The 11,875-nt window shown below is 37.5% G+C and overlaps 1 protein-coding gene across 4 annotated transcripts; it reads left to right on the top strand.

Annotated features, from left to right (window-relative positions):
- Positions 1 to 263: 263 nt before the first annotated feature.
- Positions 264 to 11,660, top strand: LOC125230664 (transformer-2 protein homolog alpha). 4 transcript variants are annotated; one of them, XM_048135896.1, is made up of 8 exons: positions 264 to 417; positions 534 to 667; positions 2,498 to 2,663; positions 5,709 to 5,837; positions 7,642 to 7,814; positions 8,440 to 8,493; positions 8,813 to 8,940; positions 11,212 to 11,660. In XM_048135896.1, exons 1-8 carry the CDS (start codon positions 403 to 405, stop codon positions 11,235 to 11,237), a joined length of 825 nt encoding a protein of 274 aa, XP_047991853.1. In that variant the 5' UTR covers positions 264 to 402; the 3' UTR covers positions 11,238 to 11,660. The 4 variants fall into 4 exon arrangements, with proteins under 4 accessions (XP_047991853.1, XP_047991855.1, XP_047991852.1 ...); XM_048135898.1 differs by having other exon boundaries at positions 2,486 to 2,645; XM_048135895.1 differs by having other exon boundaries at positions 2,486 to 2,663.
- Positions 11,661 to 11,875: the final 215 nt, after the last annotated feature.

Genomic DNA, 11,875 nt, shown 5'->3' with positions numbered 1-11,875 from the left:
GGATTAATCTTTTTAATGACAGTTGCGTTTTGCTGATAGATAAAAATAACTTTGCAGTTTGTTTTTTATCATTATAACGTTTGTTTTGTGAAATTTCCACAAAGTTTTAAAATGATTTTTATTTAAACACGTAACATTATTGATTTTAAATATTTGGAAAAATAATTGAGCTCAATTACCTCAAATTAATTTATTGTAAGCTGATAAGAGTTGCCGCCGTTTACGAAGCATAGAAACAAAACGCACGAAAGCAAGCGCCAATCGTGGTGTCGCCATTTTGTTTTTCAGTTGGTGTTCACAGTGAGGCGTGCGCGTGTGATATTATTTGGCTTTCTGCGGTTAATAATAGATTGAATACGAGTTAATTGTTTTGCTTTCATTTTACACGACATAAAGATCATCATGTCAGATCGAGAGGTACTATATTAGCGTATTGTTAGACAATCGTTGAATACAAGACCGCGTGTTTTATTTGGTCGTATCTCGTTTGTTTGCTATATTTACTGACGAGTGTGCCGTTTCCGTGGTTTCAGAGGAGTCGCTCGAGGACTCGTAACGGTTCCCGCGAGGCTGCACCTAAACCTCCAACGATGTCTCGGGGACACAGCCGAAGCCGGTCTCGGACGCCGCCCCCGCCAAAAGCTTCAAGCAGGAAGTATAGAAGCCCGTGAGTACTTATTTGCTTTGTAACATGACTGACCTTCGAGCGCGAACAGTAGATGCAGTGTAATTCTATTGATTTGTAACTAACAGTAATCGTATATGTAATTACTAAATCTGCATTAGTATACTCCTAAACTACATGTAACCTCGCTTTCAAGGTTATGTGCGATTTTTGCGTATACTTCGTTGCGCAATTTTGCGTGTATTTTAAAAATCGTCCTTGTATAAGCATGTTGTAGCCTAACAACTTGATAACATCTATTATGCATCTATTGCTACATGGGTTTTACTGACCATTCAGTTGTTTATTTTTTATCCATTTGAATGTCATTGTGAGTTTTGTTGTTTATTTATCTGTCTGAAATTTTAATTAATGGATGTAATTCATAAATTTCAATTGAATATAAAATGAGTTTAAATATCAAAATGAGTTTTAAATTGTTTGGTCAATAACAGTCATAATGCTATGGCAACCTGTTTTATCAATAGCTACTTTACGAGCACCACCAACCAATTAATATCATGAGTTGATAAGAGTTTTGGTGCACAGGATTATAAACATTTTATACTTAACATAAATGTTCATGGCCTGAGTCTAATATTATACTGGATTAAATTTGCCAGAATAAAATGGACCTTATATAGTTCCATATCTACAACCGAATAGTTAACCCTGCTTCCCAAGTGATTGAAAATTAAGTCGAAAATAAATATAACTTTACAAGTTTACAGATAATGAAAAATTACCATTGTCATGAGGAATTCAACAAGGATTTAGACATGGAATGGCAGTAATGCTCCTAATATGTTCAATTACTTGTAATGGCTATCAAAGTCATTACATTAAATAATAAAAGCACCAATTTATATGATAAGCCATTTTTTCCTCATCTGAATGTATGTAGGCTAATCAGCATGTTGTAATTATCCTTGTGTTTGTTTTACATCATTTTAATGTATTTTATACTCCATTTGGATCCTATCATTACACCACAGAAATATTTTTCCTTATTTATAGTTAATATTTGAGAAAAAAAGTATTTACTGACTGAAATAAATATTTTATTGACTTACATCAACTTAATATTAAACCATAATAAAATTTTACTGAGGTAACATATTAATTAAGTAGCATTGAGACAAATGCCAACTTTTAGTTCAGGCAACATTTTTGATTAAAACCGAAATAAATTACACATAATTATGAAAGAAAAAGTGACCAAGTCCTCTGGTGCCTGAGGCTTCCAGCCTATAGGAAATTTACTTCTTTCGTTTTTTTCATAATACAGAAAAAAAACAAACTACAATCCTCCATTTTGTTAATAATAATTAATAAAATTAATAATAATAATTATTCACCTTTTATTATCGCGATAATTATAGTGATAATTATCCTTTAGAACCCAGGGCATGATAGTCCAAGCCCTCTTGCTCATGGAAGGAGACCTGTTCCTAGCAGTGTCAAATAGCCTGAGTAAATTATTATCTCTAGCCTGGACAGCTGGGTCAAATTGCGGAGTTTTTTTATTATTATAAATGGGCTTACTCTTGACAACAGACTAGCCAAAGGCAAAGACGTGGCCTACGATGGAGGGAACTATGCCCAGAAAATGCCTGTTCACCCTTGATTTAAAGGTTGCCGGGTTATATGAGCTCAGAAATATAACCTGCAAGGTATTCCACTCCTGCGCATAATAAAAAGTATAGTTGCATTGTTAAAGTAGTGAATCAAACTCCTATATCTATTCCTTCATCTGCCACGTCTACTCCTCATCCCACCCCATCCCCGCATGATACTGACCACCAATATTGCTGACGCTAGCTCGCGCTCCAGATCGCGGTCGCGGTCGGGCTCGGCGCGGCGCGGCTACCGCGCGCGCTACTCGCGCTCGCGCTCGCGCAGCTACTCGCCTCGCGGGTCCTACCGCCGCTCGCACAGCCACAGTCCCATGTCGTCGCGCCGCCGCCACCAGGGGGACAGGGTGAGAGTTGCTTCATATGTACGTGAACAATCTTGTGGTGCTACGCGGCGTGTAACAAACAGAGGGGCACTCAACTTCAATTTTATATTGGTCAACAGCTGATACACTAGGTTTTCCAAAGATCTCTTTTAAATCCCTGACAGGTTGTCTTAATTAAGTTACCTACCCTTTGCCAGGTTCTAAAAAATCTTTAGTACATCCTTAAGTTGCTCAAACCTATTTGAAGTTGCGTTGACAATCATGCCATGTTTAGATATTAATGAGCACCTTTTCAGCTCTAATATTCGATAAAGCCTCCGCCACACATGAGCGTTTTGAGTGCGTGGCGTGAGCGGGGCGCGGCGCTGGCGGCACGCTCTCATCGCGCCCCGCTCATGCCACGCGCTCAAAACGCTCATGTGTGGCGGAGGCTTAAGGACTAATCAATACCTTTGTATTCATCTTTAGATAATTGTTCAATAGATTCATATCTAACTTATTTTAGTTAGCCTTAGAAACATTTAGAAAAAATATCATACAAGACAGAGCACACATTAACTCAAATTTTGAATTAATATTTATCAAACACTCATGAAATTATAGGTATTCATTGATTTGCGAGAATTTTCCAAGTTTTTTAGTCCTTCAAGCATTACAAAAATCTCTAGTGATACAAAACTTACATAGATTCACAAGAATGTATATTTTTCAATCATCATAAAAATCAGTGACAGGACATATAGCAATTTTCAGTCCATTTCCCATTTACATACAATAGCAGGTCACAAGTAATCAATTGACTGTAAGTACAGGGTAGGATGTTTATGAGAAATGCCTCACACACAAACGGAATGTATTGATTGGCTACAATTTGTTTTTGGTTTGAAGTGGCACTCTGTTTCTTACACCGAGCTCATGCACGACTTATTTAATTAGTTTAAGTATAGCTTAAGATTTATTTATTACGTTTATAATATTTAAGGTCGCATTTTGAAATTATCTGTCAAAGAAAGATAATTATTTTTATTGCATGTGGAAGAAAGGGAGAAACCATTAGGTGGGGGAAATCTATTAAGATTCTCAATTTATTATATTAATTTGACAGCAATTGAGTTAAAATTTTCATGACGTGAGTCATTTTGACAGTTATCAGTAATTTCACGGTTTTCCTCGCGGCATGAAATTGGAGACAGCTTGAAAAACCAATCCATTAATTAATTTGAATTAGCTAATAATCGTTTGTCTTTATGTCATATTAACTTATGAGTTTGGGGGTTCGGATTTACGAAATTCGTCACAAGTGATTTGATTACAAATACTTAAGAAAAGCATAACATTATAATTATATTTGTTTGACAGATTTTTATTTGTACTGTGTGGGTGTAATGTTTATTTTATTTGAACACCACATGCGACCCATCGTATCAGCCTAGTTTCTTTAACCTAGTTTTTCATCGTATGTGGCACAATATAAACTCCAAACAGTATGTTAACTAAATTAAACAATGTCTAAAAGGAAAGTCCGAGGAAGGTCTTTTAGTTACTGTACTGGCGTTTCAATTGCAAAATAGACATTAAATTATACAATATTTGGTTTAAATATAAATAGTAAATTTTATTTTAGCTTTACTAGTGCTAGTGCCTTTGACTTGTTTGAAGTCAGATTCTGTCTCTAAACATCATATTTGTCACAAATTAATCGAAAAGAGGCAACGGAAATGACTACTTCTTGATAATACATATTATAATCCTTTTTGGGACATAGTATTTTCGCTAATTTGCCCCTTTATCATGTACGCTACTTGGCTGATCATTATCAGAATCGTATGTCACAGTATTCACAGTATCATGACGTTTCTTTGTGTGAGCAAAACAGCTTTGTGTGAAGCTATTTATGTTTGAAGTTTATATACTGCTTGTATTTCGTTACTGTATCCACTTTGCGCATTATTATTTCACACAGCTTGTATGTATGTTGGCATAGTCTCCACTAGTATTTTGTAAACACATTAGACACTTGAACCGATCAACGCATTTAATAATACCTTTTGTTTTCAGCAGCTGCAGAAGGCAGGAGCCTTGAGATAAGATTGATGTCGTGTTACTATTGCAGCTTCTATAATCTGGAGACTAGAATATAGCTTTAATAGGTGTAATTTACCACTCATAGCTAGCTGGGAGAGCCATTCCAAACTAGTCTTTTGATTTACAGCGTCTAGATAGCGCTATGGCAATGCTAGGTTACGGCAGTGATAGTAGCTATATAGAGTTGACTATAGTCGGCCAACCAAATCTTGGCTCTAAAAAAGGCGGCAAATTTGAAAAATGTAGGGCTCAAGGGCCAATTGTCTTCACGAAATGTGTGTCTTCCAGGAACCTTGACGTTGGCGGAATCATCGATAAGCAATAAAACTTAAAGTTTAGTGAAAATGTAGGGGGCGAAGGTATAATTAAATAAATAAATATTGGGGACACCTTACACAGATCAACTTAGCCCCAAACTAAGCAAAGCTTGTACTATGGGTGCTAAGCGACGATATACAATATACATACTTAAATAGATAAATACATCCTTACTAATATTATAAATGAGAAAGTGTGTGTGTCTGTTTGTTTGTCCGTCTTTCACGGAAAAACGGAGCGACGAATTAACGTGATTTTTTAAGTGGAGATAGTTGAAGGGATGGAGAGTGACATAGGCTACTTTTTGTTTCTTTCTAATGCGAGCGAAGCGAAGCCGCGGGCACAAGCTAGTACTTATGTACATAGAAAACATCCATGGCTCAGGAACAAACATCTGTACTTATCACACAAATAAATGCCCTTACCGTGATTCGAACCCAGGACCGCGGCTTAGCAGGCAGGGTCACTACCGACTGAGCCAGACCGGTCGTCAATTCCCACCGAAAATTTGAATTTCGCTCTTTTTTAGTGCCTGGATAGGTTGACCGTCTATAGACTATGTTGAGCTAGATGCTAGTGTGGTACAGCTCTAATCCAGGGATTTTGAAACGTCGTGACTCATCTTATCAGTATAACAGAGGCTGTAAAGCTTTTGGTAATGCTTTTCTGATTTGTCTACAGGAAAACCCGACGCCGTCTCGTTGTCTGGGAATCTTTGGACTCAGTCTGTACACCACAGAACAACAGATCAACCACATCTTCTCTAAATATGGACCGGTAGAGAAAGTGCAAGTTGTCATAGATGCTAAGGTGAGCTACACTCAATCCATACTAATATTATAAATGGGAAAGTGTGTGTCTGTTTGTTTGTCCGTCTTTAACGGAGCGACGAATTGCCGTGATTTTTTAAGTGGAGGTAGTTGAAGGGACGGAAAGTGACATAGGCTACTTTTGTCTCTTTCTAACACCCCATTTCCCTAAAATGGGGGGTGGAATATATATCGAGCATGCTGAATTTTTGGATTTTACGCGAACGAAGCCGCGGGCTGGTATTGAATAACTGTGTATGGAATAAAACGCAGTACAGTCGCCACTAAATATATAGTACCGCGCAAGGTGCTCAAAATGGCTGAACACACACTACGCCTTGACAATAAAGACTTGTATAGATATTTATGAGCACCTCGGGCGCTCCGATATATCTGATGGCGATTGTACAAAATGTTTTTCTGACTTCATTAACCGTTCGACCGCCAAATACCTAAATTGTCGTGCGCGGCTACAGCCAAGAGTCAACATTCGTGCGTTACCAGCATAAACCATGGCGTTTTAGTCATTACAAGCATTATTGTCAAGTTAACACTTCTTTTAAAAATATATATGTATATAGAATAACCACCAATAAGTTTTATTAGCAATTAAAAATAAAATTATTACTCGTACGTGAAGTCATATCATCATATGTCATACGTCGTAAGTTATTTTCTTACATATTATAAAACGGGTTCATAAATGACTGCAGTAAAATGGGGAATGGTCAAGAATGTCAAGATTAAATAAAAAATCAACCAAAACTAATCAATGGAATGGATGGCTATGCAATGGCAAAACTAATCAAGGAATACTCGTCAATACTTGTCCTGTGTTCTCAACATGAAGTGGGCAGTCATTAGACCCGCCCACCTATTACTGTATCTAGACATTGACATGCGATTCACCCATTAGTACTATGCTGTACTATGTAGATAGATGTAAATGACAAATTGTACTTATTTCTGGCGGTTTAGCAGTTTGCGCTCTCGCGCGGAGAGTTCATACTTCAAGTCGCGCTAGATATATGGACTCGCGCACGACACCGCAAGCCATGCTAGCCTGCCGGGTCAAAATTTGTTTGTATGACATGTAAAAAAAAATACTGAATACAACAAGACAACTACAGTACCGGTCAAAAATTTAAGTTCACTCCTTGTTTTCAGTACAATTGACTGCTTTAGAGAGATAGTTTTTTTGTAGTTCAGACGTCAAAATTTGTTTCGTAAACAATTTATATTTTTTTAACATCTGTTTCCCTCAAATCTTATAGGCTAAATAATTATTTGGCCTATATTATCTGGCTAAAACTGTGTTTCGTGTAAAGATGTGTGTCAATTAGTGGCAAAGGCAAGGCCATAAATATAACTAGCATTTTGCCGTCATGTTTATTAGATTTTAGTGAAAGAGAGGTACGTGAATTGTGTCTAACTAGTAAAACAAATCTCCACAAAACAATAAATATAAGTTGAAAACATATTTCGACTACCAAACCGAAGATAATTATCGTACAAAAGTACTCATTTGTACCGAAATCAAAGGGTGAACTCAAACTTTTGACCGGTACTGTACATTAGCATAGAGATTATATATTATACACTATCTGAACTGTTTGTATAGCACACTGAAGATTTTTGGCTTACGAGCGAATTTAGGTCAGCGGGTGTGCTGCTAGTCTGCTCACAAACAATTAAAAACCCTGTCTCTAATAATAATATGTACCATCTCTATATCGTGTTCCAAACTGCTTATTTTAAAACCAGCGTTTGTCTTGCCCATTCGTTTACCAACTTCTTTATTACAGACTGGACGATCCCGAGGCTTCTGCTTCGTATACTACGAATCCCAGGATGACGCCAAGGTGGCCAAGAACGAATGCACTGGTATGGAGATCGACGGACGCCGCATCAGAGTTGACTACTCCATCACGCAGCGCGCGCACACACCTACACCTGGCATATACATGGGCAAACCTACGTGAGTGTTACAGATAATGGTGTACATAATACGAGACCTAAGGACGTTGGTGGCCGAGAACGAATGGCCGGCATGTATCGCTCGAATCGCATCCGATCCGAGTTTCCATGACATAAAAATAGCATCACAGAGAGATGCATTATTCCTTATACCCTTGTTGCTCTTCCTACCATTGAGTCAAGCATACGATACAAACTACACATTTGTAACTGTTATCAATTGACAGATACATAATGACAAACACAGCAGAGACGAATAATGAGGGACACAATCATATGATCGGTATAAAAAAGCCACTGATACACCAATGCGATAGCAATCATCAACAAAATGATTGCGACCTACCTAGTATCGTAACATCAACTCGTACACAATGCTGTCCAATGTATATAATCGTATCGTACATCTATATTAGCTTGGTTGAATTGGTGTCCGACATGAAATGCTTTCGTAAACCTATTTTTCGCTAAGCCCCTATGTGTTGGTAGATAAAAGAGCAGATTTAGAGTGAGCCAGCCAAAAGTATAGTTGGATTACTAAAGGCCTGTTCGTACAATTTCTTTTACAAAGATGTGTACTTTGAAGTGTGTGTAAGCATTTGATTGACCTTGAGTTTTCTTTTTAGTGTGAGCGGTCGAGGTGACAACGGCTACGACAGGCGAGGGCGAGGCGACAGAGAGTACGTTATTTTCTTCATTTATAATCTAGACAGCTGATAATTTTCCATATGCTCGTGTCAAAAATTTGTAATTTAGTAATCCTAAATTAAGTAAACGGTAACGTTGGAAACATGGATCTGATCAGATCCTAAGTATACCAAAGGTTAAATGCTTGCTTCTTAGGTTGCCTAGCATAATATTCGAATATGTTTGCTAAATGTTTCATCGAAATATTTTCCGTCGTTGTTAGCGTATTTTGCAGCGCCTATTATTACCACGAGCGCGACTTTTGACGACACGTGGTTTCATTACCTAGTCTTAATCCGCACTTCCTTCCAGTGACTACTACTACCGCGGCGGCGGCTACCGCGAGCGCGACTACTACCACCGCTCGTACCGCCACCGCTCGCCCTCGCCGCACTACCGCCGCTCGCGCCGCTACGAGCGCGAGCGCTCCTACTCGCCGCGTAAGTCTTATTACGAACGATAGATGATACACCCCTAGTACCCACCCCCCGTTACTACCACATAGATCAACAGTGTTGTGAGTTAAGCCGCGGTTGAATGTTCAAACAGTTGAGCAGACTTTGGGGCAGTGGCACTAGCCACAACTCAATTCTATGGCTGATCGACGCTACTCAACATTGGAGTAGAATTGGCAGAACAAGGAGTCTTATTTTAAACGTCACTTCTTATGTAAATTAGTTTTTTCGACATTGCAACTGCAATGTTCTTGAATATGAATATTTCTGCTATTACAATTGTGACAGACGGCTTAATACAAGCCAGCTACTGTAATAACGAAACTTTTTAAGTTTGGGATTCGGTGACGGCTCAACTTACAACACTACACGGATCACGTGACAATGCTGTGGCTCTGTAGTTTAGTTTTGTAGTTTTTCGCCTAACGCTTGGAATTTCCTGCCTGGTCTTTGGCAAATACATTTCATTATGGCTCAAATAAACTGATAAATAAACAATCAATTAATCACGACTAGAATCACACAATTCTACGAATACAATAGTGACTATGTGAGTGTGTTTCCATTACTGCGCTTTTTCTAGTAAACTAATACCAAGTCTCATTTACAATTTTGTAATTTTAGTTCGCTCTTATGTTTTTCTAGTTTCGTAATGTAATGCATTCATAAACTAGCCAACACATTCAATCCGTGCATGTCGTTATCGATGTCATAAAAGATGTGAACAAATTGCATTTACTATTGGTATATTACTTGGTTTGCTGTTATGGTATGCTTGTTTCTTTGAACGTAAAAACATTACGCGCATAAGTTGATGATGTAATAAAGTACATGAAGTTAAATAAATAAATGTAAAAATCAGCTGTAGTTTCCATGGTATTTTCGGGTCAGTATTGATAGAGTCCAAATTAGGTATACACAACTTTGTTTTTAGATATGTTTTATCTACCGAACATCTTGACTGTTCAATCTTTAACACTGTTAAATAACATTTTGAAACCTTATTGTAGACATAGTATATTAAAATGGCCAGTTGAGAGACTTTAGTACCATGGTAACAATTCCTAGGTGCTAAATTTCTAATTTTCCATACAAAAACGAGACTTAATTAACATTTTATGCCAGCGATAATGGAATCTTAATGAAACATGCTCCCATAGCAATGATTATGATGGAAATCGACTTATGCGCGTAGTAATTTAATTTATAGGCAGATTTAAGTCTGTAATTACTTTTTGTAAAGATGGCTTATTTTAGGACATACCTATTTGGTGAAGGTTTTTACCTTCTTTTTTTCTATCTTGTTTTGCTTGGCATGGTATAATATATGCACGAAATCATCATATCTTTAGTAAGTCATTTGCATGGAGCCACAGCAATTAGTTTTGATATGATCTAACTAGGATTTGGTACTTTCATCATATGCCTAAAAAGATTCGTTCATACCTTCGGTCTACTGAGATGGAGTAAAAGAAACTTTAATTATTTCGACATTAATTTATAAGTACTTGCATTTCTTTTACTCCATTTCAACTCAGTAAATAAACACAAATGATTACAACAGCCAAAGATACTGGTAGTTTTTGAAGTGCATTTATAGTGATATGAAACGAGACATTGTGTAACAAAATGAAATAAACCAATGTCTATAATTTGCAATGAAATATACGATGATTTTATTTTGTATAATTGTTAGGTCTAAGTTTAATTCATTTCATATTTCAAATGGTGCTTGTCTATCAACGAAGACCACGTAGTATAATTAGACAATGAATAGTTGTTGTGGGTGCGATTGATGGACAAGCACCAGCCATGACTGCCGCGTCACCCATGCCATGAACACCCTGGTTACTCCCCTCTTTGACTTTGCAGGTCGTTATTAATAGTTCCGTGATGCTGAGGTCAACTTCATAGCATAGATTTTGATACAACCCTCCCCAATGTATCGCTGGCCTCCTTTGTGCATTTAAACGGTTTCTGCGTAGGCCGGCGTAGTTTATCGAATATTGTTAATTTGATATGACTTTTGTAAATAAAATGGATTTAATATCGATCGTTCGCCACGGTCGCGCGCTCTGATGTCCAGTCAGCGAGAGGAACTCGTTTTTGTTTTAACATTAGACGCGATGCTAAAAGGGTCTAGATGTAAGTTAGTCTGTAACGCCCCCACCAGGGCATAGTTGCCTCTAGGTTGTAAAATTATAACTAATAAAGTTTTAACACTAAGTCTAATATTGATTTTGTTTGTTTGAAAAGGTATTGAAACAAGAAGTAAAGGATGAAGTTCCTTGAAACTAACTGTGTTGAAGTTTTGAAAATGTTTGATTGAAAAGTCCTTTCGAAATGGAAAATCCCGACCGGTTTCTGGGTGCCGAAACAACTGCTCGGTGCCGAAGCGAAGCTTTCGGAAAATGTTGGCAAATGTCGAAGCGAAAAGAATATGATCGAGTCGGCGGCGTAAAGTAGGGAGCGACACTGCGGGAGCGCAGATCATATTCTTATCAAACGACAACTAACTATCAAGTCTAGACAACCACTTCCTTTACCTACTTTTCAACGTGATCTTTTGCATTTTTTCAGAGACATAGTATGTATTTAAATATAATTATATATCGAAGTATTGAGTATGACATCATATTTCACATTCTCTAGTGTAGACTTGTGTTGTGAGCGACTTGTTAATAAACATTAGTTTTGTAATGTCATTATGGTTCTTCATTCAGTCTTCTGTCCCACCTGTTCTTGTCCAGCCATCCCTCCAACTTCCGACTGATGCGGGCGGAGGAATCGAGCAAAAACTTAATACCGTTTGCTCTGACATCTCCATGTAACACATCTATATAAAGTTAATGGTTTAATAACGTATTGAAGACATAGACTAGGTAGTAATGAAAAAAGTAATTTGGCCGTTTTTAGACCA

The sequence above is a fragment of the Leguminivora glycinivorella genome, chromosome 10 (assembly GCF_023078275.1).
Source record: "Leguminivora glycinivorella isolate SPB_JAAS2020 chromosome 10, LegGlyc_1.1, whole genome shotgun sequence".
NCBI lineage: Eukaryota > Metazoa > Arthropoda > Insecta > Lepidoptera > Tortricidae > Leguminivora > Leguminivora glycinivorella.
Note: the sequence above shows the minus strand (reverse complement) of the source record. Positions and strands in the feature narration are given on the sequence as shown.

Bases quoted from the DNA above. Each gene is read 5' to 3' on its own strand.
- LOC125230664 (XM_048135895.1), top strand. The intron at 668-2,485 runs GTGAGTACTTAT...TGCTGACGCTAG, and splicing joins AGCAGGAAGTATAGAAGCCC to CTCGCGCTCCAGATCGCGGT. The intron at 8,941-11,211 runs GTAAGTCTTATT...TTGTTTGAAAAG, and splicing joins CGAGCGCTCCTACTCGCCGC to GTATTGAAACAAGAAGTAAA.